Source organism: Odontesthes bonariensis, chromosome 20 (genome assembly GCF_027942865.1).
Source record: "Odontesthes bonariensis isolate fOdoBon6 chromosome 20, fOdoBon6.hap1, whole genome shotgun sequence".
Lineage (NCBI taxonomy): Eukaryota > Metazoa > Chordata > Actinopteri > Atheriniformes > Atherinopsidae > Odontesthes > Odontesthes bonariensis.
Genome location: NC_134525.1, coordinates 9,686,563 through 9,701,164, shown reverse-complemented (window position 1 = coordinate 9,701,164; position 14,602 = coordinate 9,686,563). Strand labels below are relative to the sequence as shown.

General features: G+C 42.7%; 1 protein-coding gene across 2 annotated transcripts in view; it reads left to right on the top strand.

Annotated features, from left to right (window-relative positions):
- The window catches only part of LOC142370154 (ADP-ribosyl cyclase/cyclic ADP-ribose hydrolase 1-like), a 46,012-nt gene that overhangs the window by 16,621 nt on the left and 14,789 nt on the right, over window positions 1-14,602 (top strand). The window contains exons 7-8 of one of the 2 annotated variants that reach the window (XM_075452602.1): window positions 188-271; window positions 350-665. The exons of the other annotated variant lie outside the window; for it this stretch is intronic. Coding sequence (XP_075308717.1) covers window positions 188-271; window positions 350-407 — 142 coding nt within the window. The 3' untranslated portion in view covers window positions 408-665. Of the gene's footprint in view, window positions 1-187; window positions 272-349; window positions 666-14,602 lie in introns of those variants that run through there. 2 annotated transcript variants of the gene reach the window in all.

Here is a 14,602-nt window from a genome sequence, read left to right as displayed (position 1 = left end):
TTGTTAGTATGGGATGTCATACAGCTTCATGTCAAAAGAGGCGAACTATCCCTTTAAATATTTCAATTTAAATAGCACATGAATGTTTACCGCGGTCATCTACAGAGATCAGCAGACTAACTTGAGCCGGGGAAACTTGATCCTAAAGTTGATGTTGCTGTCTTCTTTGTGCGTCTCACCTCCGCAGGACAAACTGCACAAATGGATCTTTAAAGAACTTACAGATGGTGCTTGATGAGGGAATCCAATATAACTGCAAGGAAGTGTCTGAGTGAGTACAGTGTGCATAAATGAAGCTGACCCCCTGAGTGTTTCTGTCCTCTCACAGTAGCTTGGCTTTCTGCCACAGATCTCAGCTCGAGGAGTGCAACTCCCACCCAGAGAAACCATGTGGAGCCTGCTGGTGAAATAACCATGTGCAGACAGACCCGCCTTGTGCTATGTTCTGTGAAGTCTTTGTGAACAGATTAGAAATATTTTTTTACTCGTTGGCCAGTTTGAACCCGTAAGAAATAGTCTTTTCAAAAATGTCGCTGATACACTTTTACAATGTGCGGGAAATGTTTTATCATAGGTCCTGTAGGGTAAAATATGAATGCTGCTCTGTGTGTTCAACTGATTTCCCACCCGTTAGCCATATTCATCAATAAAATGTTAAAACACAAGGTTGTAAAAATGTCTTTGGATCTTAAATAGTAGTTTTATAGTATATATATAGTATAGTAATGTATATTGTTATACATATTTGTTGTGTACTCTCTCTGTTAACATCAGCTCATTCAGCACAGTTAAAGGGATAGTTCGCCTCTTTTGACATGAAGCTGTATGACATCCCATATTAGCAATATCATTTATGAACATTTTCTTACCCCCTGCTGCGTCCTCTGAGCCGAGTTCCGACCTCTTTTTGGCGTTGACGAAAGTAGTCCGGCTAGTTAGCTGGGGCTTAAAAAATAAAGCGTTTTGCTTCTCAAAATAATATGTGTTGAAAAGAGTAATACATTTGCATCACAAAGTCGTTCATCCAGAAAAAGTCAGACCTTACAATCGCTTGGCGCTATTTTCTCTCCCTTCGTATCACTGCGTGCTGTGCAGACTGATTTTGTGAAGGAAACGTATTACTCTTTTCAACACATATTATTTTGAGAAGCAAAACGCTTTATTTTTTAAGCCCCAGCCAACTAGCCGGACTACCTTCGTCAACACCAAAACGAGGCTGGAACTCGGCTAGGTCAATTTTAATAAATTATATTGCTAATATGGGATGTCATACAGCTTCATGTCAAAAGAGGTGAACTATCCCTTTAACACTTAGAAAATGTAGTCATAGTTTGTCCTTCCTCTTTGTACCAGTTGTTGTGTTTAAACTCCTCAGTGGAACAACTGTATAAATGTCCATTTTTTTAACACAGAGATGCAGTAAGAGCTTTTAGGCTTATATTAAAAAGTCAAGCCCACAAGAGGAGGTGTATGTCAGTGTTAAAGTGTTTACCACTCTAAATGTGAGGCTAAAAACCAGTGGAGCTTTACTATAAGACCAAAGTTTGTGTAACAGAAGAAGACATCGGGAGTAAGCCTATAACAGCTTTGATGGACTGGCGACCGGTCCCGAAGTGACCCTGCCGGTCCCGAGGTGACCCTGCCTCTCGCCTCCCTGTGATCCTGAATAGGATGCACTGGGTGTGGAAAATGACTGCATAAATGAAGGTAACTACGGACGTGCATCGTTCAGGACCACAAAGCATTTATTTCCAAAGCTCTTAAAGGTTGCTCTCATCCCTGCAGCCTTTACATGTCTGCACAGCTTCCACAAATCCATGGCTAAACCTTCCTCATGAACACTTTGATAATAAACAAACATGTAGAAATCCTTCACTTGGAAAAAAAGAAAACTATCAGTGTTAACATTTGCTGTTATGTTAATTCATAAGATGGAAAATTTTGGCTCTGGTGTCATGTTACTCAGACCAACCACACTCTGACCAAGTCACCGAAGTTTTACCAAACACTTGGAATATTATTCGGGTTATTCGTTGGTATGCAATGCTGCCACTAGATGTCACCAAATCCTTCACGATGGATCTTTTATTCTGTACTTTGTCAAGACAACTAAACTGCTCCTGGATTTTCAAAACATTTTTAATTCAAATGCCATTAATTTTAAGCAAAATGCAACTCAGACTGTTTTACAAAAGCACCAAAACTAAAAAAAAAAAAGCTGGTTCTAAAAGAGAGGGGCCTGAAAAGTGAAAGCTCTGCCTCCCATGTGCACAACCTGCACTTTGAATAGAAGAGAAACTTTCTTCTCACTGTCAGACACAATTTAGCACCATGTGTTCAGCAGCCATAAACTACATTTATTTATTTATTTATTTATTTTAACCCCTTGTCCTGTCCAGCATTATGGCAGCAGAATTGTAATCTGAAAACCGTTTATGTCAAACACATTTGCTATGCCATGGGAAGCTTTATGAATGTAAAGCTCCCCTTGATGCCCATCAACTGCTTATTTATTTATTTATTTTTGTTACAATACTTAACTTGATAGTGCCGAACTGGACCGGACAGGGAAAGTGGGAGAGCAAAGGAACAGAAATAGGAAGAGACAAACATAGAAAACAATGAAAAATCAGACAACCAGTTGCTACACCTGTAAAAACAAAACTGAAGACAATCCACGGCTTTTGTGGGGAATCCAGCCTTAAAATAAACTACATTTAAAGTGCATCAAACACTCCATAAATAGATCAAAGTTAAAACACAAGTTCTTGTAAGGAACTATAATATCTTTAATATTTTAACAGCTGAGTCCATCACTAATGTGTAAACAGTCATCTTCAAGTCTTTACCCATATGTTAGGTTGGGTTTAAGTCTGGACTGGATCACACAAAACTTTTCTGAAGCCACTCCAAAGTTGTATTAGCTGTTTACTACAGTTTAAAGTTCACTTTTCAGTAATACATCTTTCTTCAAATTCTGTTCAGACCCCGAGGCGTCTCTCCAACGTGTCCTGGGTCTTCCCCGGGGTCTCCTCCCAGTGGGACGGGCCCGGAACACCTCACCAGGAAGGCATCCAGGAGGCATCCTAACCAGATGCCCGAGCCACCTCACCTGGCTTCTTCTCTCGATTCTGTTCAATTATATAAATTTTGTCCCAGGAGAGCAGAAAACCCTCATGTCATTAGAATCACTGAACACATTCGGACCACATATAAAACATGGGCATCCCATTGTTTAGAGGTTGTTTCAGGGCTTCATCAAATGCTTTGATGCTACTCCACCACAAAGGCCTGATGGTTGAAGCCTTGCTGAAATGATTTTGACCTTTTGTGTCGAGAGGGATCCAAATTCAGATTCGGGTTTGTTCGACAGGCAGCTGAAGAAAATAAAGAACTTCTAATTGACCAAATCTAAATGTGCTGCAAACGCAGGGAATCCAGTCAAAGTTAGATCTAAAAACAAAGAGCGGCATAAGCAAAACTAACTGTGACCCTGCAGCTTTGTACCAGCTCCAAATCGGAAGCTTGAGTTTCAAAACTTAATCATAATTTATCTTCTGATTTCATCTATTGTTCTTATCTCTTTCTTTTTTGTTTAAAATTTAAATCATGCTTTTTATTTCTACTGTTTTAATGTCTCTGTAAAGCACTTTGAATCGCCTTGTTGTTGAATTGTGCTGTAGGCTTGCCTTGCCTTCAAGCTTAAAAGCAGTACTTGTCCAACGTGTATTTCTGCAAAAGACTATGTTGTTACACCATAGTGACAGTTAAGTTGTTCTGCATTATCACCAAGAAGAAACATTTCTCACAGCTTGGTAGCCCATATGGTGACTTATTAGATAGCGGTGTGCATTAAAAAATAAACTCCCTCACATGTCATTACTTTTCTCTTCCTCAGAGAATCGTGTCACCAAGGATCTGTTGTAGACCTGATCCAAATCCTTCAGTCCAGAGGTTTCCGCTGGACCTGCACAGACAGCGACCAGTAAGTGACGCGTTAATGCCAAAATAGTGGTCTGAGATTTATTACTGCACAACTCTGAGGTGTAAGACTAAATGATCACGCTGTGTTTAAAGCTCCGACACTGGTTTACACACCAATCAGTCGGAATATGGCGGGCAAGGAGAAACACAATATCTTCTGGCTTAAAAGCAATGTTTCCAATGATGGCACCCGAATTAACCAAAATCATTTGTCTGCAGGACCCTGATGATCCTTCAGTGTATCCAGGACCCAAAACACCCCTCCTGCCAGACATGTGCAAACACCCTGTTGCAGCAAAAGAGCCTTTCATCCAACTGACTCTCCTAAACATATAATGTGCTGCCGTCTGATGCTGATATTTGAGCTTTGTGAAAGTTGAATAAACGTATTGTGAATCCACACACTAATTAAAGGAACGGCGCCCTGAGACGCAGTAAAAGGCTGTGTCGTTTAATTCAATTCAATTCAATTCAATTCAATTCAAAAATACTTTATTTATCCCAGAGGGAAATTAAATGTTGATGTAACTCAATTAAATCAAGGAGTTATTATAGATGCTGATGGCTGTGGGCAGGAAAGATTTCCTGTAGCGGTCCGTTTTGCATCCAAACTGAAGAAGCCTTTGACTGAAGAGACTCTGTTTTCCGATAACAGTTTCATGGAGAGGTTGTTCAGGGTTGTCCATAATTCTCTTGATTTTATGCAAAATCCTTCTGTGTATTATTGTCTCCAGAGGTTCCACAGTCGTCCCCAGCACAGAACCAGCCTTCCTTATCAGGTTGTTGAGTCTTTTTAGGTCCCTGGTTCTGATGCTGCTGCCCCAACAGATGACGCAAGAGGAAATGACGCTCTCAACAACAGACTTGTAGAAGATCTGCAACATCTTGCTGCAAACCTTGAAGGACCTTTAGCTTCCTCAAGAAGTACAGTCTCCTCTGTCCTTTCTTGTAGATGGCTTCACTGTTGTGTCTCCAGTCCAGTCTGTTGTCCACATGAACACCAAGGTATTTATATTCCTCAACCACCTCCACTTCTTCTCCCATGATGGAAACAGGGTTTGATCTGACCCTGTTTCTCCTGAAATCTACAATCATCTCCTTTGTTTTATTAACATTCAAGATGAGATGATTGTTCCCACACCATGCCACAAAGCGGTCCACCAGCTCTCTGTACTCAGCTTCTTGTCCATCTCTGATACACCCGACAACTGCAGAGTCATCTGAATATTTCTGTAGATGACAGGAGTCCGACTTGTACTGGAAGTCTGAAGTGTACAGAGTGAAAAGGAATGGTGAGAGTACAGTCCCCTTTGGTGCTCCTGTGCTGCTGATCACCTGGTTAGACACACAATTCTTCAGTCTGACAAACTGTGGTCTGTTTGTCAGGTAGTCATTCATCCAGGTGATTGTTGAGGCCTCCACCTGAGTCTTCTGGAGTTTTAGACGAAGCCATATTCAGGTGATAAAGAATGACAACATATTCCCGTAATTAACCCCACTTACTTAGCAGTTTACGATACACAGAAGACGTCTTTGATTTAAAAAAAAGAAATAAAATCAAATAAAAACGTGTTTTCTGTAGCCAAGTGATTTAATTTCTTAGAAGTGCTAAATCACACATCAGTTCCTTTATGATCCTCAAATCTACTGTGTTTGTCACGCAGAAAGTAGAGTATGTGCATGTTCATTGAAACCTCTGAAGGTTTTTGGTGTCGTAGGACCAAAACCCAGGGGAAAAAAGGAAGGGAAGAATAATCAACATGAAAGAACACTTAAAGACTAGAAAGCTGCAAGCAGCTGTAGGCGGGACCGAGATGTGCGAACGTTGGGATGTGCGAACGTTGGGCATGCGCTGGACGCTGGAGCTGCAGCTCTGCCCACACACACGATACCCTCTGCGTACGTACGAGCACATAATAACCCCAATGCGGAGGGGTTTTTGAAAATTTCTAGGGGGTGCCACTGAGCCATTTTGCTCCGCCCACACACAATACCCTTTACATACGTACGAGGTCGTCAGGGTGGACGTGTGTGCCAAGTTTCATGACCTTGCGATGATGATAAGGCTTTCAAATCACAAACGCCATCACACGATTTTCACCGCCTGGCCACGCCCACACCGTTCAGAGTTTGAAAAAGTTTCTCCATGATTCTTTCCTTCCATGTCTTAAGAGTAATCTGGCCAAGTTTGGAGCTGTTACCATTAAATCTGTAGGAGGAGTTCAATACAATGCAAGTTTTGAAAAAAAAAAAGACGTTTCCGACCACCAGCAGGTGGCGCTGTAGGTTGATATCACTATTTTATATGTGCGCGTTCAGACTGGGTCCAGCAATGACCGTATGAAGTTTGGGACAGATTGGATAATGTATGTGGAAGTTATAAGCGATTTAATTTTTTATGGCGAGTCATAAATTTGAGGCGTCGCCACGGCCACGCCCTTTGAGGTTTGAAAAGGTTTCTCCATGATTTTTTCCCCCCATGTCTTAAAGGAATGGTTCGGCGTAAAATTATAATTTGAGCATCACATGGTCATGCCACATAATTTATATGGGTGATGAGCCTTTCTCCGAAAGACCGCGGCATTCCGAAGTTGGCTATTTTGAAGTGTTTTGTTAGAAACGCAGCCAATGCAACTATACGGGGCCAATTTGGAAAATATAAGAAATCGGTTGTTTTTCCGCGATAAACAAGCTCAAAAGCGCTACATACTTCAGCTGTGTCATAACAAAGGCCTCGTCAAGCAAACCGAGGCACAGAGAAGTTCATCGGACGTCCACACACCCTCATCACCCATATAAATTATGTGGCATGACCATGTGATGCTCAAATTATCATTTTACGCCGAACCATTCCTTTAAGAGTAACTTGGCAAAGTTTGAAGATTATGTCAGCCAATATCGAAAAAACTGCGGGTGGGCTACTTGGCTGGATATCACGGTTCAAATGACCCCAGGTTGAATCTACTCCGGAGTATCACTTTAATGCCAAAATAGTGGTCCGAGATTTATTACTGCACAACTCTGAGGTGTAAGACTAAATGATCACGCTGTGTTTAAAGCTCCGACACTGGTTTACACACCAATCAGTCGGGATATGGCGGGCAAAGAGAAACACAATATCTTCTGGCTTAAAAGCAATGTTTCCAATGATGGCACCCGAATTAACCAAAATCATTTGTCTGCAGGACCCTGATGATCCTTCAGTGTATCCAGGACCCAAAACACCCCTCCTGCCAGACATGTGCAAACACCCTGTTGCAGCAAAAGAGCCTTTCATCCAACTGACTCTCCTAAACATATCATGTGCTGCCGTCTGATGCTGATATTTGAGCTTTGTGAAAGTTGAATAAACGCATTGTGAATCCACACAGTAATTAAAGGAACGGCGCCCTGAGACGCAGTAAAAGGCTGTGTTGTTTAATTCAATTCAATTCAATTCAATTCAAAAATACTTTATTTATCCCAGAGGGAAATTAAATGTTGATGTAACTCAATTAAATCAAGGAGTTATTATAGATGCTGATGGCTGTGGGCAGGAAAGATTTCCTGTAGCGGCCCGTTTTGCATCCAAACTGAAGAAGCCTTTGACTGAAGAGACTCTGTTTTCCGATAACAGTCTCATGGAGAGGATGTTCAGGGTTGTCCATAATTCTCTTGATTTTATGCAAAATCCTTCTTTGCATTATTGTCTCCAGAGGTTCCACAGTCGTCCCCAGCACAGAACCAGCCTTCTTTATCAGGTTGTTGAGTCTTTTTAGGTCCCTGGTTCTGATGCTGCTGCCCCAACAGATGACGCCAGAGGAAATGACGCTCTCAACAACAGACTTGTAGAAGATCTGCAACATCTTGCTGCAAACCTTGAAGGACCTTAGCTTCCTCAAGAAGTACAGTCTCCTCTGTCCTTTCTTGTAGATGGCTTCACTGTTGTGTCTCCAGTCCAGTCTGTTGTCCAGATGAACACCAAGGTATTTATATTCCTCAACCACCTCCACTTCTTCTCCCATGATGGAAACAGGGTTTGATCTGACCCTGTTTCTCCTGAAATCTACAATCATCTCCTTTGTTTTATTAACATTCAAGATGAGATGATTGTTCCCACACCATGCCACAAAGCGGTCCACCAGCTCTCTGTACTCAGCTTCTTGTCCATCTCTGATACACCCGACAACTGCAGAGTCATCTGAATATTTCTGTAGATGACAGGAGTCTGACTTGTACTGGAAGTCTGAAGTGTACAGAGTGAAAAGGAATGGTGAGAGTACAGTCCCCTGTGGTGCTCCTGTGCTGCTGATCACCTGGTTAGACACACAATTCTTCAGTCTGACAAACTGTGGTCTGTTTGTCAGGTAGTCATTCATCCAGGTGATTGTTGAGGCCTCCACCTGAGTCTTCTGGAGTTTTAGACGAAGCCATATTCAGGTGATAAAGAATGACAACATATTCCCGTAATTAACCCCACTTACTTAGCAGTTTACGATACACAGAAGACGTCTTTGATTTAAAAAAAGAAATAAAATCAAATAAAAACGTGTTTTCTGTATCCAAGTGATTTAATTTCTTAGAAGTGCTAAATCACACATCAGTTCCTTTATGATCCTCAAATCTACTGTGTTTGTCACGCAGAAAGTAGAGTATGTGCATGTTCATTGAAACCTCTGAAGGTTTTTGGTGTCGTAGGACCAAAACCCAGGGGAAAAAGGAAGGGAAGAATAATCAACATGAAAGAACACTTAAAGACTAGAAAGCTGCAAGCAGCTGTAGCCGGGACCGAGATGTGCGTACGTTGGGATGTGCGTACGTTGGGGCATGCGCTGGACGCTGGAGCTGCAGCTCTGCCCACACACACGATACCCTCTGCGTACGTACGAGCACATAATAACCCAATGCGGAGGGGTTTTTGAAAATTTCTAGGGGGCGCCACTGAGCCATTTTGCTCCGCCCACACACAATACCCTTTACATACGTACGAAGTCGTCAGGGTGGACGTGTGTGCCAAGTTTCATGACCTTGCGATGATGATAAGGCTTTCAAATCACAAACGCCATCACACGATTTTCACCGCCTGGCCACGCCCACACCGTTCAGAGTTTGAAAAAGTTTCTCCATGATTCTTTCCCCCCATGTCTTAAGAGTAATCTGGCCAAGTTTTGAGCTGTTACCATTAAATCCGTAGGAGGAGTTCAATAAAATGCAAGTTTTGAAAAAAAAAAGACGTTTCCGACCACCAGCAGGTGGCGCTGTAGGTTGATATCACTATTTTATATGTGCGCGTTCAGACTGGGTCCAGCAATGACCGTATGAAGTTTGGGACAGATTGGATAATGTATGTGGAAGTTATAAGCGATTTAATTTTTTATGGCGAGTCATAAATTTGAGGCGTCGCCACGGCCGTGCCCTTTGAGGTTTGAAAGAGTTTCTCCATGATCGGGCAAAAATGGCACCAAAATGCACCTTCCATCCAAAATGGCCGCCTTCCTGTGGACGTGGGACCATGGCGGCCTGAGACTTTTTTGTGCGTCTGGGCATGATGAGCAACAATAAGAAACAGTACAGATACAATAGGGTCCTTGCAGTTTCACTGCTCGGTCCCTAATTAAATCTGTAGGATCAGCATGCTCTGCCTTCATCTCCCACCTGTTCTCTGCATGCTTTTCACATGTTGCATCCGTCGCATTTTCCTGACACTTGCAGACCGGTTCTACTCGCTTACGACTGATGAACGTGCGTGCAGATACTGGTCGAGGAAAATGGAAACGACACGTATTCCTCTTTTTGCACCACTTTGAGTGGCGAGTGGAATGTTGTTGTACAGATGTGATAATGTCCAATAATGTGTCATCATCTGCTGGTAGTTCACATGTTACATATTTGTCAATAAACTGAACTACCTCTTCGTCACTGTTCCTGTCAATTAACGGAGCGTTCTCGATCCAGAACAAACAATGGACATGTGGGGAACCACGCTGCTGAAACTCGACCCTATAAAAGTAGTCAATTATTTTACCCATCGGATTGCATGGAGACATCAACACCTCCTTTAAAAAACAATGCCACCGAAAGTCAAACATCCTAGCTGCAGTTACTGGATTCTGCCGCAACAGCTCACACTTATCAGCCCACTCCAACTCTTCAGCTGTCGGCGTTCTTCCAGCCTGTCGCAAAGCGCTATCAAGCAGATTTTGCCAACGCAGATCAGCTGAAGAAAAGGAACAAAACCAAGTGGGGACGCCTAACTGACGAACATTAGCTAACAGGTTACTCTGCGCTCCCTGCCAGTACACTGGGGTTCCTCTAATAGGTTTCAAAAACCGATAGCCATCATCACATGCCAACAACTGTTTCAACCCATCGTCTTTATTCGTTTGAACAATGTTTGCTGGAACACATGTCACTGGGCCATGTACTCCATTTTGTCCACCTTTGGGCAAAGCTAACATCTTCATAAACGGTATATGTAGCGCAATCAAATGCTGTTCTAAACTATTCAAACAGGCCAGTTCTGCTGGAATGTGACACACAGTCAAATTGTTTCCTGCAGATTCAGCCGGTTCCTGTCCTCTGAGTATCTTACTATGACAGGTGTAACAGATCGAAAGCTTCCCTCTAGGTATGTCAACCAAGTGACACGGCATCTCACAACTGGCATCACATTTGTGCAGATAATGGTCAGTAATGCACTTTGCAGCTACAGCACCTACAGCTCCAGTTTTATTATAATCTTCCCTTTTACAGGTTAAAACCTGATGCCTAAACAGCAATCTGTGGCAAACACAACACACAAAATCTGGTCCATCTCTGACTGTATCTAAAAGCTGCTGCATAACAAAGTCAAATTGCAGACGCTTTTCTTTCAACTGCTGCCTATTCAGCTTCATACCTGCCGCAACACGCTGTTTGTATTCAACATTTGCATACTGTGTTCTACTCAGTTCCTTCTTCTTGGCTTGATACGTGACATTAGTCCTGTACATGTTCTGACTCATTTCCTTCTTCTTGGCTTGATACCTGACATTAGTCCTGTACATGTTATTACTCATTTCCTTCTTCTTGGCTTGATACCTGACATTAGTCCTGTACATGGTCTTACTAATCTCCTTCTCCTCTGCTTGATACGTGACATTAGTCCTCAAGATTTTTTTTCCTCCCTCGCTTAAGAATAAGCTGGCCAAGTTTGGAGCTGTTACCATAAAATCTGTAGGAGGAGTTAGATGAAATGCGAGTTGTGGAAAAAAAAGACGATTACAACCACCAGTAGGTGGCGCTATAGGTGAATGTCACTATGATAATATGGATGTGGGAGTTATAAGCGACTTCATTTTTTTTTTTGTGGCGAGTGGTGGCGAGTCATCAAACTTTGAGGTGTCGCCATGCCCACACCCTTTAAGTTTTGAAAAAGTTTCCCCATGAATTTTTCCTCCAATGTCTGAAGAGTAACCTGGCCAAGTTTGGATTCTGTAGCATTAAATCTGTAGGAGGAGTTTGATCATATTTAAGGCGTGGAATTGGTCAAAAATGGCACCAAAACGCACTTTCCATCCAAAATGGCCGCCTTCCTGTGGACGTGGGACCATGGCGGCCTGAGACTTTTTTGTGCGTCTGGGCATGATGAGCAACAATAAGAAACAGTACAGATACAATAGGGTCCTTGCAGTTTCACTGCTCGGTCCCTAATTAAATCTGTAGGATCAGCATGCTCTGCCTTCATCTCCCACCTGTTCTCTGCATGCTTTTCACATGTTGCATCCGTCGCATTTTCCTGACACTTGCAGACCAGTTCTACTCGCTTACGACTGATGAACGTGCGTGCAGATACTGGTCGAGGAAAATGGAAACGACACGTATTCCTCTTTTTGCACCACTTTGAGTGGCGAGTGGAATGTTGTTGTACAGATGTGATAATGTCCAATAATGTGTCATCATCTGCTGGTAGTTCACATGTTACATATTTGTCAATAAACTGAACTACCTCTTCGTCACTGTTCCTGTCAATTAACGGAGCGTTCTCGATCCAGAACAAACAATGGACATGTGGGGAACCACGCTGCTGAAACTCGACCCTATAAAAGTAGTCAATTATTTTACCCATCGGATTGCATGGAGACATCAACACCTCCTTTAAAAAACAATGCCACCGAAAGTCAAACATCCTAGCTGCAGTTACTGGATTCTGCCGCAACAGCTCACACTTATCAGCCCACTCCAACTCTTCAGCTGTCGGCGTTCTTCCAGCCTGTCGCAAAGCGCTATCAAGCAGATTTTGCCAACGCAGATCAGCTGAAGAAAAGGAACAAAACCAAGTGGGGACGCCTAACTGACGAACATTAGCTAACAGGTTACTCTGCGCTCCCTGCCAGTACACTGGGGTTCCTCTAATAGGTTTCAAAAACCGATAGCCATCATCACATGCCAACAACTGTTTCAACCCATCGTCTTTATTCGTTTGAACAATGTTTGCTGGAACACATGTCACTGGGCCATGTACTCCATTTTGTCCACCTTTGGGCAAAGCTAACATCTTCATAAACGGTATATGTAGCGCAATCAAATGCTGTTCTAAACTATTCAAACAGGCCAGTTCTGCTGGAATGTGACACACAGTCAAATTGTTTCCTGCAGATTCAGCCGGTTCCTGTCCTCTGAGTATCTTACTATGACAGGTGTAACAGATCGAAAGCTTCCCTCTAGGTATGTCAACCAAGTGACACGGCATCTCACAACTGGCATCACATTTGTGCAGATAATGGTCAGTAATGCACTTTGCAGCTACAGCACCTACAGCTCCAGTTTTATTATAATCTTCCCTTTTACAGGTTAAAACCTGATGCCTAAACAGCAATCTGTGGCAAACACAACACACAAAATCTGGTCCATCTCTGACTGTATCTAAAAGCTGCTGCATAACAAAGTCAAATTGCAGACGCTTTTCTTTCAACTGCTGCCTATTCAGCTTCATACCTGCCGCAACACGCTGTTTGTATTCAACATTTGCATACTGTGTTCTACTCAGTTCCTTCTTCTTGGCTTGATACGTGACATTAGTCCTGTACATGTTCTTACTCATTTCCTTCTTCTTGGCTTGATACCTGACATTAGTCCTGTACATGTTATTACTCATTTCCTTCTTCTTGGCTTGATACCTGACATTAGTCCTGTACATGGTCTTACTCATCTCCTTCTCCTCTGCTTGATACGTGACATTAGTCCTCAAGATTTTTTTTCCTCCCTCGCTTAAGAATAAGCTGGCCAAGTTTGGAGCTGTTACCATAAAATCTGTAGGAGGAGTTAGATGAAATGCGAGTTGTGGAAAAAAAAGACGATTACAACCACCAGTAGGTGGCGCTATAGGTGAATGTCACTATGATAATATGGATGTGGGAGTTATAAGCGACTTCATTTTTTTTTTTGTGGCGAGTGATGGCGAGTCATCAAACTTTGAGGTGTCGCCATGCCCACACCCTTTAAGTTTTGAAAAAGTTTCCCCATGAATTTTTCCTCCAATGTCTGAAGAGTAACCTGGCCAAGTTTGGATTCTGTAGCATTAAATCTGTAGGAGGAGTTTGATCATATTTAAGGCGTGGAATTGGTCAAAAATGGCACCAAAACGCACTTTCCATCCAAAATGGCCGCCTTCCTGTGGACGTGGGACCATGGCGGCAGGAGACTTTTTTGTGCGTCTGGGCATGATGAATGAGTGTACCGGATTTCGTCGCCCCAAGCGAAACTAACCCCAATGCGGGGACCATTTTTAAGCATTGTAGGGGGCGCTAAAGAGCCAATGAGCGACTCCCAAAAAGTTTAGATTCTTTCATGTCGTCGACTGGCAGGTGGCGCTCGCAAAATTTCCTGAGTTTTCGCATACCTTTTGCAAAGAATAAGAAGATGCAGAATAATAAACCTTACAGATACAATAGGGTCCTTACAGTTTCACTGCTCGGTCCCTAACTAGTCATCCACATATTTTGAGAGGTGACATCCTCTGATGCAGCCTTCTGTCTTAAAATACTCAACGGTAAACTCATCCTCACAATATTATCCCCTGTGGGCACAAAGACGACTTTCCTTGAACATTCCTTTAAGTGCATATTTGTTAGTCTATAAACTGCTTCTTGTGCACTAACATCTCTGTTATGCAAGTACACAGTACCTAGATTGCACGGAGGAACAGAAAGGTCCGACATGCAGCAGATGTGGTTACAAGCAAGATGCCAGGAGGTGTCCTGCATATGGCAAGACGTGCAATTTATGCCGCAAGAGTAATCACTTTGCCAAAATGTGCAACGCGCAGAGTAGGCCTAATACAAGAAGGATGAACACAGTTGAGCAGGACGAGGACAACAGTACCGATATGTTTATTGGCTCACTGGAGGTGCAGGAAAGGCACATACAAACAGTCAGAGCAGATGATGACGTGTGGACAGAAAATCTGAAAATAAACAGGAAGAATGTAACATTCAAGTTGGATACTGGTGCAGAATGCAACGTGATGTTGGAGAGCATGTACAGTTTGCTGGACATCAAAGGCAGACTGGCAGCATCTAAATGCAGGTTAGTGTCATACACTGGTCATAAAATGGCATCACTTGGCAAGAAATCTGTCACATGTGAATACAAAGGGCAG